General features: G+C 38.4%; 2 protein-coding genes across 2 annotated transcripts in view; one reads left to right on the top strand and one right to left on the bottom strand.

Moving 5' to 3' along the window:
• Nucleotides 1-2,040: 2,040 nt before the first annotated feature.
• The window catches only part of bbs12 (Bardet-Biedl syndrome 12), a 38,468-nt gene continuing 25,215 nt past the window's right edge, over nucleotides 2,041-15,293 (bottom strand). Inside the window, 2 exon segments of the mRNA XM_087170260.1 lie at nucleotides 2,041-2,541; nucleotides 2,544-4,344. Coding sequence (XP_087026386.1) covers nucleotides 2,381-2,541; nucleotides 2,544-4,332 — 1,950 coding nt within the window. The 5' untranslated portion in view covers nucleotides 4,333-4,344 and the 3' untranslated portion in view covers nucleotides 2,041-2,380.
• On the top strand, nucleotides 5,540-8,101 carry cetn4 (centrin 4). The gene is made up of 5 exons (XM_023393604.2): nucleotides 5,540-5,666; nucleotides 5,878-6,033; nucleotides 6,152-6,280; nucleotides 6,863-7,000; nucleotides 7,838-8,101. Exons 1-5 carry the CDS (start codon nucleotides 5,664-5,666, stop codon nucleotides 7,925-7,927), a joined length of 516 nt encoding a protein of 171 aa, XP_023249372.1. The 5' UTR covers nucleotides 5,540-5,663; the 3' UTR covers nucleotides 7,928-8,101.

Below are 15,293 nucleotides of genomic sequence, written 5' to 3'. Positions count from 1 at the left end.
TGCAGTACAACAAGACAGGGCATTGGAACAATAAAACATTATCAATACACCCTCTCCACGGCCAAAAGATAGGTTTGAAAAAAAAGGTTTGTATGTGGGCTGTAAAGGACACGGATGTACAGCTGATGAACATGTAGCTCCATCAGCAAGATTTACTGTATTTCATACTCAAAGTGGGAAAATGGAGTGATGAGACCAACTGCGACAGTAAACTGTATATGGCTCTACGTGGGGGCCATAATCAGACCAGCAGTTGTAGCATACTTACACACATACAACAAGATTTATGGTTTGCCATTGGTTGTGTCTTTCTATAAATAAACTTCCGTAACAAATTCTGCTCAAGTCTGGCACCTGTTTCGACGCTGAGGACTTTATTTATACACCTGACAGAAGGTGACAGCTACCTGGGGGTTCTGCACACATTCTGGTCCAGTACAAACTTTCTTAGTTTCGCAAGTGACGGTATAAATGACCCCAATATGTAAACTGGTTTTAGGATCAAATGTAATTTAACGTAATGAATCTAAACCTGAAGCAGAACTTTAGGGTTCAGTCGCTTTTTGAGATCTTATTTTTGAATATGGTGACACTGCCCGAAATGAATTCAACAGTCCGTGCTGACAGCTAGAAATAAAGAAATAAAACTGTTGCTTAGGTTTCACACTTTTAGAGCAATCTATACATTTGTGCATACATCAGTCTAAGGTAAAACATGAACCCTCAGCAACTGTGTCAGCAACTTTGCCACTCTCATTTCCTTCTCATGTTTTGCTCTACCCCACCCTTCCATGGCCACAACACCTTTGAGAGACGCTCGAGTCAAGGATGATATTGCTCCACAGTTAAGCTTTTGTAACGTTTTTATTTCGTTAAACTATTTTTAGAACCCGACGAGAAGCGCTCTCTCTCTCTGATCTGAGAGGAAATGGAAGATCTCACATGTCGTTGCAACTGACACCTCTGAAATACAATACACACAGTAGGAAAAAGTCAGAAGATAACTTTGAGCGCACTTTACTTGCATGGGAACCTTAATTGTTTTCAGGTTGTTTTTGATTTTTCCAAGTAGTAGACATTTCTCATTGGAGTAACGTTCGTCAACTGATATAATATTTTTACACCTGCCAAATAACTGCCAAGCCTTATTTCCATAATGAACCTACTTTATGTATCTAGTACTGAGGCACGCAGGCATTTTTTAGGGTCAAACAATTAAGACAGAAGGAACATGACAAATATATGTACCCTCTTTTCCATTAGTGCTTTTTTTAATATTCCTGTGACCTTTGAATGATCATGTAGGAGGGGAAATATTAACTTAACAAAGGTTTCCAGAGTTCAAACAACTAAAATAACCGAACGTAATAAGACTTAACCAAAAACATTTACTCTGTCTGGAGGCGTTCCTTCCCCATCAATTATTCCCATTATGACAGAGCAGGTCATAAAACCACCGCGGTTGGCATGGAAGCAGAGTCAGTATTCAGTTCTAGCAGACACATAATGAGCGTAGGCAAATATCGTTAAGGAAGTTGACCAAGACTAAGACTAATAACGGCACAAAATTCCTCCCATGCTCCATGAGAGGGAAATTTAATTGTGGTTTTGGACATGTCGTATTTGTTTTCCCTGGCTGAAGTGAGCATGAAGACAAGGTGTTTACAAGACCATGTGCAACTAGTGTCAGGTGAGTCAGGCTTGGTTACTAATAGAAATAAACAGAATTTTAGGGTTTTTCCATTGAGAATAGTACGCAGCACCTCCAAGACAAAAAGTAAGATAACAAAGACGACAAATGAAATTAAATGAAATTAAGGAAATATATGATTATTACTGACCATCATGTACGTTTTTTTATGATACTATGCTAATGTGTTATGGGTTTTCAATATCTAGCAGGTTGGAATAGAAAAAGTTTCAAATCTCACTTCAAAATTTGAAAATAAAAAAATAAACATTTTACTCGCTTTCTTGGTTCTTTAGGTTTCATCCTAGTTTCATTCAGTTTGACATGTTTGAAATAATATGTGAGTCTAATCAATACACACCTTTTATTGGCAATATCAGAATTTAGGCCAATTCATTTACACACACCAACTTGTATGAGAGCGTCAGATAAGACAACAATGTCATGTAATACTTTGGCACCCCCATGTGGTAGGAAACAAACTGCCTCACTAAAATTATGTTTCTGAATATTGTCCTTCAGCTATTCATTGAAGACAAAAAAGTCATAAAATTAAAACACTTTTTCTTACTTTCACTTTGTGTCAGCTATTTAAAAAACATATTTCAGGCTAAGTAAACTTTTGGTAACAAATAAAACATTAAGAAAGTTGTGTACTGTCAAATAATTTCCCAAGATGCTGCATGAAGATCATAAAAGCATCAGATTTTCTTTAGCACCATCAGTTCTTTGGTCTACGCCTGTGATGACCTCTGCATCAGTCTGTAAGACCAGGAAAACCAGGTCTAAGGCTTTCCTCCATGCTTCCTGCTTCACACTCAGATTATCATAGACTTTCGTTGCTGGAGCTCGTCAGATTTCACCGCTGAGAAAAATGCACTGTCCTCTGTTTCACCCTCCAAGAAAAGTTGTGAGAACTTTGCAGCGATGCCCAGATGTCCGTTACAGTCCTGCAGTTGTTGGCTCACCACAGTCCTGGCTTTGACTTTTGTGAACTTTCCACTGTTAACCATCACAGTGGATATGTAATCGATTAAAGCATCTGCCATGAGGCGTAACACTAGACCACTGTAAGGGTTTTCTGGTGTTGCTTTAGACTGTGGCTTAGAGGCACCTGCCCCCTCTGTGCAGTGCTTCTCATGGTGCCCTGCTTGTTTTTGAAGGTGATGAATACAAAGCATTTCTGTCACTCCAGCACCGGGCAGGAGGGCTTTGTCTTTCAGCATGTGGTGTAAACGATAAGCACAGGCCCAAAACTGATCCTCCAGGGCCTGCAGCTTGCCATGTACACAGCTTGTGAGGATTGCTGTGACCAACCTGCTGTTAGCACCGGTGGAAATATTCACAGCTGTTGTAAACTTCCTCTCAGGGCTGCTGAGATCCCTCCATATCACAATCTTCACCCCAGTGCAAACACATTGCTTTTTCAACTGTGCAGCGTAAGTCACTGGAACACCACCTGTTGCGTTAGCGAATGCCTTCAAAACGGAAGCCTTCACTTTTTCCACCACAAGTATATCATGTTGGCAACAGCGTTGAATCACTTTCTCACTAGCAAGGCCACTGACTAGTATCAGGTTCACTTCCAGATTCAGCAACAGTGACAAAACCTTTACCATCCACTCTTCCTCTTTGCTTGAACTTGACAAAGCCGACTGGCCACTCACATGCTGTATCCCTGCTGGACGACTAAAGCCAAGATGGCGGAAGGTATCGGACAAATCTCCATGAATAAGAGCAACCTTCAAGTGCCGTTCTTTTAAGTGATGTGCAACTGAAGCCTGTTCAGCAGATAAGAGAACAATGCAGCCTGGTACAATGCACGCATTCTCCTCTGGGAGACCAGGTAGAACACAAGTCACCACTTTAGTTATGTCAAATGTGGAACAGCTGATATTTTGTTGAGTATTTTTTGATTGCATCTGGCTGGCTTCCACGACTAAATTCATGGCACTGACACAACCGTGACTCAATCCCTCAGCAATGTGTGCAATGTTAGGGAGCTTAGGTTGTTGAGGTTGTGGTACTGTGGAGATATTTTTAGACTTGACCTCACAAAAATGTCTGCTGAGCTTTATTTTCCTTTGTCCACTGTTGTTTAGAGTCTTGTGACTGATATTTGTTGTCCCTTGCAGGTGGCTCGATGCCTGTGGAGCCTCCATGATGGGTTTCTTTGATAGTTGAAGTCCTAAGCCATGGAATGTCTCAGTGCAGCTCTCTGACTGTGCCACACCAAGACATTCAGTTGAGATGCTGCATTTCCTGCAAACATCTATGCATATATCGATGCCTTCAGACATTGCTGAGATGATGTGTGATACTGAAAGTCCTCTGTGAAGGCACTCCAGAGCAACACGGCTCCACGCTCCTGCGAGAAACAGCAGGCATCCTGACCCTGTATTATAGACATTGTGGTGAGCTTGAATAGTCTCATAAACCAGCTGACCCACGGCGCAGGTCAGCTCCAGGCTCTCAAGGATGCGAAAACACGAGCACACAAGAGCTGACTCCCCACTCGTGTCATCCTGGATAAACTTATACTTTTTACTGGGGCCCAAATAAGAATGTGCAATTCCTGCCAACGCTGAGAGCTTCTGCAGTCCAAAATGTTGTCCATGGTTTACAACTGTACTTCCCAGCATTACTGGAGGTGCCTGAATTGTAAGAGGATGAAAAAAGTTTTAATTTGTTCACGACAAACCCACAAACTTTTTAGTTAGTAAAATTGCTAAATTACAACAATAATTAAAGCTAATGTTCAAGTTAAAAGCTGCTCCATGCTGACGTTGCAACATTTTACAGCTGCTTACACATTAAGGCATTAATAATGCAACAATTTATCAAACACTGACAGAATCCACTCTGCATCATGAGTACTTTTACAGTTGGTACCTTAAGTACACTTAGGTGGTAATGATTATGTACTTTTACTTGAGTAAAATTTATATGACTTTCACTTAAATAAAGTGTACATGCAATTTTACTTAACTAAAGGATCTGAGTACTTCTTCCACCACTGGTAACAAGTTTGATCATCAACACAGGTGCAACTGCAGCTAGTTATATGTAAAGGTTTGGGCTCCCCTCTGCAATATATTGTTGATTTTTGAAGTGAAAAGAAGGAAATACAATCCCTGCTGCAAACAGACATCAAAATGAGCCTTTCTTCAAATGTTAACTGTTACTTTCTAATTCATGAACTTTAAAAAACAGAAAAAGATTAAAGAGTGAAGAAAGGCTAATTTCTAATGCATGTTTGCCGCAGGGCTTGTATTTACTTTATTTCACACAATTTCTGAATCAACAAACATTCTTGCAAACAACTGTACAATGATAATAAAATTAACACTATACAGCACAAAAACACCATCATATCAATCAAAGCTAAAGAAAGGCTCTGCTCCGGAACATCCATTCGTCTACTGTATGATCCAAGAATTAGTGGGCGAGTGGACAATCCGTACAAAGCCACATAGATACAGCTCAACAGACTTTAGCAAGCTAACAAGCTAATGTCTTCAGAAGATACATTCACTTTACTCATAAATTCAGCCTGTCAATAACAAGGCTAAAGTGAAGTAAAACGCATGTGTTCTCAAAAGATGTCCCTGCATTTGAATACTTTATACATCCATAAAGAAATATGATGTTACCTTCTTTTATTAATGTATTACAGTTGTATTTGTTCCCAGTGCCCAGCTGCCCCGGCTCCAACGATTGTGCACTGCGCATGCGTTGAGTTTCCCGGTTGCTGGGAAACAAGGAAACTTACTCAACCATTGGCAGACACTGTTGACGCTCGCCCATTCCGATTTACGATTGGCTAATACGCACGCGTCATAGTGTTTTGATGGTTTTAATTGGATACTTCTCGTGTCATTTGATGGAAAAAAATATATAGCCGTTGCTGCTTGTTTTGTTGACATCCGACCACTAAATACAACATTGAAGCTTTCTTCAATCATCCATTTAAATGGTATACCTTTATTAATATATGTATGTTAGTATGAAATGTACGCTGAATTAGCTTGTGGAATTTGCCTTGATAAGCCGTTTGTTTTAGCCTTAAAACGTGTTTTTGTTTGGTCTGTTGAAGCAGCATGGAAGCTAACGTTAGCTAGCATCATAGTAACAGTTGAATAAAAACTTATACTGAGAGTCTCTGTTGAACCCATTTGCTTTTTCAGGCTTCAAGTTACCGAAAACCAGCTCCCTCGGCTATCCAGAGGAAAAAGACAGGTCCCAAAGTCGAACTGACTGAGGAGCAAAAGCAAGAAATTAAAGAGGCTTTTGATCTGTTTGACACAGATGGCACTGGAACAATAGACGTGAAGGAGCTAAAGGTTAGTTGCTGTGTTCATCTACCATGCATCAATTGTTGTGAAGTGTATGTGCAGGTGAACAAATAACGTGAAAACGGTGTCACAGCAGCTTCAGATTTGATGTGCATTTGTGCCACAGGTTGCCATGAGAGCTCTTGGGTTTGAGCCCAAGAAAGAAGAAATCAAGAAGATGATTGCAGACATTGATAAAGAGGGCTCAGGAACAATTGACTTCAGTGACTTTCTCAGTATGATGACACTGAAAATGGTGAGTGTAAAATGATGCCGTATAGAACAAGATAACTTGGAAATTTCTCAGAAGTTGATAATTATGATTTCCAGCACCCAGAAAGACGATGTTAGTTGTACATTTGCGTTTTTAAAGCATTCACGTTTGGCTGCATGTTGCTCTTGAAAGAACAGTCTCTACCTAACTAATTTCCTCAATCAGTTGCAGTGAAATCGGATGTTTGACATAGTGTTTGACCATGGACTAACACTCTTCATACACATGATATTCACTTATTGAAAAGTCAAAGGAAATGCATTTGAGTATCAGTTGCATAATATGTGAAATAAATGTATTTACTTTGGTGTGGAAAGAATAACGCCACCAATTACTAGCAAACATGAACATGAAAGATTTTCCACAGACCAGAAAGTAACATCGGACAAAATTTGACCATATTCCTACCAGACTAATAGTTCCTCAGTACTGTTCCATAAATTAAATTCATAATGATATTTGGTAATGGTTCTTGCTGTCAGTTGATAATGCAGTTTTTTGCATAATAATGCAGTTTGTTTGTTCAAATCAGTGCCTTGAAATGTCTTGTTTCAATATCATCAGAGCGAAAAGGACTCCAAAGAGGAAATAATGAAGGCTTTTCGGCTGTTCGATGATGACTGCACAGGAAAAATTTCATTCAAAAATCTCAAGAGAGTTGCCAAGGAGCTGGGTGAAAACCTCACAGATGAAGAGTTACAGGTAAAGACATGCAGTGTGTCACCTCTACTGTGTATGATTTATCTTCGGTGTTCCACCTACATTTTTTTGCCTCTGCGCAAAGAGATTTTTATGTTTATTATTTCATACTTTAGATCGATAGGTGCGTTCAAGTGTAATCATTACCTTGTAAATCCCATGATTCTGGCTCTTCATGTTCTGTTAATATATCTGATAGTAGCTCTGTACCCCTCCTGCCCCCGGCCAGCCTTGGGGTTGACCACTTAAAATAAATTCTCAATCTGTGGATAAAGTGCACTAAGTATATAATAAATCTCCCTTCGTGTGGGAATATGGTCACACAAACTGTCCACTAGCTGTGTTGGATGGTTTCCAAAATTTATTTTAATGGGAGAAGCTGATCACCTGGTAAGGTGGCTGCTGCCTCTCTGTGAAACTGTGCAACCATTTAGAAATTGTTTAACTGTAGCAGAATACCTCAGGAGGTTAGAAATAATTTTACTTACTACTAATCAGAAAATAGTAGGCACGGATGACAAGTTTGATTTCTTACCATTGTTACTAGTAAATGGTTAGTTCAATAGCAAAGTTAGTACTACAAATAAGACTGATCTGTCTTTACTTATTTCTTAGTTCCCCATAACACTGTTATGATCATACATTTGATGTTGAAATTGGAATTACATCGTTGGTTATTTCTGAGAAACTTGTGCTCTGAGATAACCTGTATGACACATGTTGTCAGTTCAAGTGAGAGTTTTTCTGGTCTCTGTCACATGTAGCGTTTCATTGCTGGATTCTCGTATAGCTGTTTCAATTTGAGCATACTGCATCACACCGTGTTTCTAATCTTTTTAGGAAATGATTGACGAAGCAGACCGAGACGGAGATGGTGAGGTCAATGAGCAGGAGTTCCTGAGGATAATGAAGAAGACCAATCTTTACTGAACCTGAGCATTACAGTCTTGTTCCTACGACCTTTTTAAGACTCATAACTGATTTTATCAGAATAGTTTCTACAGTGGCTTTTTTGAGACTTGGTGTGTAAATAAATATTTTAACATGTTGTATCTTTGCACAAAACTTTCTACAATCCAAGACAAATAAATATATTTCATCATAGTTGATCTGTCTGTTCTTTTTTTTTTCCATTAACCTTACAGTCGCTCCGTCAGTATTGCATTTAAATTACATATAAACATGCAGTGTAAATCTGCAAGGGTTTAATGTTTCTTTGGGTCTGCGGTGCATGTAAGAAATGCTCCCTTTAGATCAACAGTTTCTTACTTTGTCTCTGTTCAAACCCAGGGTGGCTGATCTGAAGAAACAAAGGCTACGCTTTTGAAAATCTCTAAAGTTATTTCCAGTACTGTGTGCTGCAGTGCATCCTGCAAAGCACAACATGCCAATAATGGACAGATGTTGAGCAGACAGTGAAAGTTATATGACTAAGTCGATGTCGACTAACCAGAATTAATCTACTGTAAATAGAAAATGACAAGCGTGAATCTGAGATGAGTAACTCAGTAAAAGTCACTCTCACTTCATGTTTTGAGTTACTGAACCAAGTCATCGTCTGATGAAGATACAGCACAGCGTTGTCTTACCTACATGTTCTGATCAACTTATAGGAAAGATGCTCCTGCTGATTAATTGTTATATACAGCGGATGTCTGGTTTTGGCCAAAACACCATACCTTGTTAAAATAAACAGGATATTGTAGTGACGTGTTTTTCCGAGCCGTCAGACGGCCGCCTATTATTTTGAGGATGCTTGCCACTGATTCTGAAAGTTCTGATAACCTGTTCTAGACAGTGAAGGAACATCGGGCGGAAAATATGAAATTGTTTGCCCCAAGATGAGAGATCCAAAATTTGTAAAATATTCCACATAGTAAATGCTTGATAGTATTAAAGAGAGAAATAAGAGCACATTCAAAGTATCGTAGATTTCCAAAATCACCACAATGTCAGTGGTACTTCATCATAAGAAAGGTTTTCTGTTTGTCTGTTTTCTGAGACCACCTTCCCATTCAAGTGAAGAGGAAAGTGGTCTGAGGAAAGTGGGGACTTTTGGACCCCACTGTATAGGACTCTCAGTGTAATCATATTCTCTTAAACAAGAGATCAGTCTATAGGCATGGCTGCATGCCCTTTGCCTTATTTAAGACAATTATCTCATGTTTACATGAAAATGAAGTGCCAGAATATGGAATTCCTGTGGGTTTCTTTCATATTGTTATAGATGACATTGTTTGTATAGCGTAGTGAGCCAAATCAAAAGGCCAGTATTTCAAAGGTTCATTTTATGTCACCCCCTATGACTCAAATCCATCCACCTTTCTCAGAGTTCAAAGTACACCACGCACCAGGTGAGAGCTGAAATACTGTGCTGAAATTCGCTTTGAGTGGACAGACAAGTAGAAACTGGCACCTTAATGAATTACGTCCAGGTGGCTAGGGAGAATGTCTTCATCTGAAAGCTCTGGCTCAGTGTGCCAGCTCCTCAGGGACTTCAGGATAGAGTTATTTTAAAGTTACGTGCTACAATGCAACAAGAAGAAATACGTTTTTTAATGTGTTTCAGCTGCTGTCAGGCATGAAAACCCCCACAGTTGAAACCCTTATTTCAGAACTCCAGTTTGAGGAGATGTTGCTGATTTCTACAAAAAGAAAAGAAAAAAAAAAGGGTATTAAATTCAACTGATAACTTTGATAGCAACATAGAAAGGAGATGGTGCTTTGCTTGCGTGGAGCAGTCATTTTGGAAGAGTAGGCGTTGTTCAAACTGTGGATGTTTGATTTTAGAGCAAAACTTTCCAATTGGAGTTTAATGTTTTTGTACAGTGGCGGTTTCGTGGCCTTTAATATGTTCACAGCCCCTCAGCTGAGTGTTATTCCCCTACTGTTGCAGTTAAAGAGCATTCACATCACACAGTCTGTTCAGTACTCCCACTGCCCGCTGCTCTTTTTTCTCTTCCCATAAAATGATTAATGATCAAAACAACTGAGCGCCGTAAGTGTGGCCGTTGCTGGTAAAAGATGATTATATTATTAACTGTTAAAAGGTCAAGAATGTGTCACCATTATGCAAGCAACCTATTTTCACAAGCCCCCTTTGAGTAAGGCAAGTTGAAGACAAACTAATAACCGTCATTGTGCCTAGAAGAAGCAAGAGTGAGGGTGACTGCATCAGTGGTATGTTTGCTTTTCAACTTCACTCATATCTGTCAAATAATCTATTGTTTATCAGACATCTAACGGAGAGTTGTTTTAATGTTATCAGCACTGTGGTCCTATTTTTATCCTTTACAGTATGATGTGGAGTCCAGAGTGTCTGAAATTCCCCTTTGAAGTTATCAGTGTATACAATCTCATAATTACTGTTTTTCATGTATTTTGTACAATGGGCTTCTGCACGTATGTTTGAGCCTGTTTGTTTAGTCTGTCACATGTAACCACAAACCAGATAGCATGCTTTCTTAGCATCTCCTTTTTATTCCAATCTGTGAAAACAAGGTAGAGGAAACTTGCTATACAAGCCTTTGTAACCACAGTGTTAAAAGCCATCATGACTCTGAAGTGTAAGTGATGCTGACAGAGCAACATGTTGCTTCATTTCTTTTCTAATCGTAGTCCTCATCTTTTTTTTGGTGTTTTTTTGTTTGTTTTTTACGGATGCACCTGAGCCATGTATGTCTCACATGTTGACGGATCGGCACCGTTTGAGGAAATCTGTTTCCACCCCTTAACCTTACCGACGTTGAAGATTTAACTAGATCAGGTGTACTAAAACTACGGAAAGGAAAAAAAGCGTCTTGCATCACCTCCGTACCTGAAGTGAAGAACACCCTCTCAGGTTTTATTACAGCAAGCCACATTCGATATTACAGCTAAGGAAAGCTGGAAAATAAAACAAATATAAACGTTTTTGAACAACTATATGTATTTTAGTGGACTGATGTATAAATCTTACCTTGTGTATTTAAGAGTATTAACATGCATGTTGTCAGGAGGGAGAGAAGAGGTGTCTGTGGACTATTGCAATACATTTGGATATGAGAGCTTATATTCTTAATGTCTCTGGAAATAAGCTGCAAAATAAGTCAAACAGCTCTGTGTTTTTTGGCTCAGTTACATAGACTCAGTTTTCTAGTTAGAGTTATTCATGTTGAGCTGGATTTCTAGCATTGTGGGAGAGAAAAATACAATTTAAATAACAGACTCAGTCTGAGAAAAGTACTGTGAAGTGCAGTTCAATAGGACTGAAATCAGTCAGCAACTACAGCTGCAACTATTTTCACTCTACGTTCCTCTATATTTAGCTTTTTCTATTAAATGTGTTCAATAAAATGACAAATGGCTATTAGAGTTTACCACAGGGTTAGGGTTTATCTTTGTATATTTCATACTCGCTCTGATGAACCAAAAAAAAGTGAAGAAAACGAATGGAAACAAAGATACTAAAGCAAAATGAACAACTTCAGCTCTAATTTTAATGAGAGATTTTGAAATCGGATTTTTTTTTTTTTTTTTGCACCTAATTAAGATCTCAGAACCCATGCAAGGCGTTAAACCTTTACATCCTTAAAGATACAGAAAAGAAACTGTGGGTGTGATCACACATTCAGCGGAGAAACTAAACACGGGGCCTTATTTTTCTGAGGTTATCGATGGTTGACAAGCCACTGAAAAATAAGATTCATCCGTTCAGCACTTTTTACTCTCATCTGGCCACAATGTTGTATAATTTGGAAAAAATAAAGTCAAATATGGCAGGAAAAAGTCAGTTCTCAAAAGTCAAGACCTGTTGGGCTCAAAACATCGTCTTATATGAAATAACACCCAAACAGCAGCTGGAAACTGGCTGATGGTACACTACACTGTGTAGTGAACTCTCCTCTATAACCATCCAGCAGGTTGATGTCCCCATTATTTTTCTGTTTGATTTATTTAAGTTTGGTTGTGATTGATAATTTATTCAATATCAAAAAGATCTGAATTGTGTTTTTATTTTAAACTGAACTGGTAAGGTTTTTGAATTCAGTAATGATGACCGTGAAAAATTAATCAATCATTATAAATGAGCTGTGTCATCCCTGTTGTGGTACTGGCAAAGAGGACCAAAACAGGCGATCCCCCACCCACACACTCTTTCTACTCTTCCTGTACACTTACGGTAATATCATGCACAGTCGCTTTTCTTACTCACTGAAAACAACCTTCAGTTATGCTTGTTGTCTCTAATAAATGGGTGTAAAATAACACAGGATTTAATATTCTTGCACACTGAGTAAATTATCTTTTAAAAATAAGCAACATTCTGCGATATTCCAAAATGTGGATGTGTTGCATGCAAACTTTCAACCTTGCGCCCACTCGCCACGCACCCCGGAAATGCGAACTGTTCGCTAAGGGAAGACCGCAGTGTAGGAAATCACACTACTGCAAGTGGGAGTAGGAAGTGAACTACATAAATAAGATAGAGTAAATACATTTGCCTGATAGTGTAATAATTTTAAATACTAATACTTAAGTGACTGATTGTGACTTTTTAACCTTATGTAAATAACTTTCACTAAAACCTCCACAAAAATAAAAGAAAGGTGACTAATATTTCTTTTAAGTCGCCCACACACATAAACTTCACAGCAACAGTTCACTAGCCATCTTTCTTTTTTTTTTCTTTTTTTTTTTTAGGTGTATCTTTTATTTGGTCTAAAACAGTGGGAAGGCAAAGTAACCATACAATGAAAAAACAAAAACAAAACAACAATGACATCATTTCAGAATAACCAAGTGACAACATCAAGTCAAAACAAAACAAACAAAATTATGATATGGATGAGCAACAACTGTGGCTGAGACATCTGCACTGATAGCGGAGGTTACGTAATAGTGAAATACAGTAGAGTGGAAAACCAAACAACACTCACATAATAGTAAATATAACATGATGTTGTCCAGAGAGAGAATAAATATTGCTCTTTTACAGGTCTGGTCCTGTCCAGGTGCTCTGAATACATGATCAATATATGATCAATATGTGTTTCAGTATTAGATAACTCACACCAATACGGTCCTACTATTACAATACTAACAGCAAGTCTGTGTCATTTATCATCAGCATGATGGAGATCTGTTCCTAACGGTTACCTAAGAGACGTCTATAAAACCTGGACTTAAATTTTATTAAACTCCATGTTTTTTTTAACTCTTCATTTAAAGGCAGCAATATAATCTCACATTTTAATCTCAGAATGTCTTTACTTAATCATATGTCATTTGTGAATTCAAGCGTTTAGCTGTCATAGTAAAAAACGAAACTTTATTGTTAGTCACAATTCAAATTAAGTTTTTTTTCTGACAAAAGACGTATACGGCCGATAGAACTCACAAAACCACACACACGCACGCACACAGGAAAACACAAGGTTTTTATTTTAAAAAAGTCCTCCTAACATTGTATTAACACAAAATAAGCCCAGTAAACACACTATTGTCAGTTTATTAGGAAAACTTAGCTAAAACTAATGCAGTCTTATACACCATTCCTGCAGTCAATCCTCCTCCTTTAAGGTTATAACATTGAGTTTGTGTTGAAACAGTGTTCAAAGGGTGTTGATTGAACCGTATGATCACTTTGTCACCTACAATTTGTGGTATCGTTGAACTGCGTTGCATTATGTTGACTGCCGTTCTTATTGTTTTGTTGTATTAGGACTGCATTATGTTTAGTAAAAGGTTTTCCTAATAAACTGACAAGTGAGCGTAGAATATATATTCTGCAAAAGTTAACAGTTCCGACACAGAAAGGACATTATTTTTCTTCAAAAACCAAACCACATCAAACTCTAGATGTGGTATGTTTTAGGCTACAAGAACATTTCAGATCATGTTCAACTCCAAACAAAGCGAATCTGAAGTTGTCTTCTGGCTTCTGATAATCTCAACTTCACTGTTTTCTAATATAGTGCTTCTAATCCTGCACTTTTAACATAAAGAAACAAAGAAAACGGTATTCTCACAACTGTAGGTGGAAGGCCTCGTAATTAAACTAAATTAATAAAAAGAAAAGGGCTAATTTCTTTTTTTAAACGTCAGTTCCACTGCTCACAAATTTCATGCTTAAGTTTGAAATTTGCTGTGTTGCAGGTTTTTTTTTAAAAAACTGCTGAACTCTTCCGCTGACCTCCATCTGTGAGTTTTCTCCCGTGAGCAGCTTCACTTCATCTCACACCTCGAACACTGCGTTTAACACTCTGGCTGACCACAAACAGCAACTCACTGTGTGACATGTTTTCACCCCTGACCGAGAGTTTTAGTCATCACCAAAAAATATGACAGTACTGCAACGTTTCACAAAAATTAATGGAAAAAGTTTGCGCTCTCAAATGCAGATAAGACGTATGTGATGATTACATTTCTCCACCAAAGAACTTTTTTTTCTTTCTTTTTTTCACATGCAAGTACAGCAACTATTGAAGGACAGGGTTGGTAAGATTTTGGTCACAATTATAAACTGGTTCCAGTGTCTATGACGCCAGCGTTTTTTAAGTCATAACTAATGATTTCAGTCATGTTTAATAAAAAATAGGGCCTCCCTGATAAACTAAAGAGCTAAGAAGATAAAAGGTTGTTCTTGTAAAAGACTTGACTGTTCTATAATACATTTGTAAATTATAGTTCAACCATTAATAAAGACATTCATTCCCACCCACGAATCTGTTAGAAAGGGTGCCTCATTAGAAATTAGCAGAAAAACACTGAAAATAAAAACTAATCACACACACAGACTTTGTTGCAGGATTTGGTTGTAAACATGACAGCTATAAAGATGAAGGCTAAATAAATTAATAAATAATAAACTGTTTATTCATCACCTTAAACCTCCACTGCACTGTGACAATGCCAAGCTGCTGTGTTTTTCTTTAGGCATCTTCTGTTGCTTCATGTGGTTAGAAAAGGCTATGTTTCTCACTGCATGAATTTTCATTTTGACACATGTGCTCATTATGACAAAGCTGCTAAGACTTTTCTGCTGACACACACATGTGAGGTTAGGTGGGTTAGTAGGGGTTCCTTAATGGCGGCCATGGAGGAAAGTTCTTCTGAATTTTAGATCTACCTGAGGACGCATTTTCCCTTCCATGTGTGCATCACAAAAAAAGGGACTCCTGATAAGACAGGAGAATCTGCGGGTGATGTACCTCTCAGACCAGTCGAAGCCCCCACCCACCGTTTCCCTTACGCTGACAAAGAGAGAGAACAGACGAGAGGGGTTTTCTCTTTCAGTCTCACTCTCACTTCCTCC

Source organism: Seriola lalandi, unplaced genomic scaffold, assembly GCF_002814215.2.
Source record: "Seriola lalandi dorsalis isolate HSWRI2012SDOR001 ecotype SW California unplaced genomic scaffold, Sedor1 jcf7180002054940, whole genome shotgun sequence".
Classification (NCBI taxonomy): domain Eukaryota; kingdom Metazoa; phylum Chordata; class Actinopteri; order Carangiformes; family Carangidae; genus Seriola; species Seriola lalandi.
Note: the sequence above shows the minus strand (reverse complement) of the source record. Positions and strands in the feature narration are given on the sequence as shown.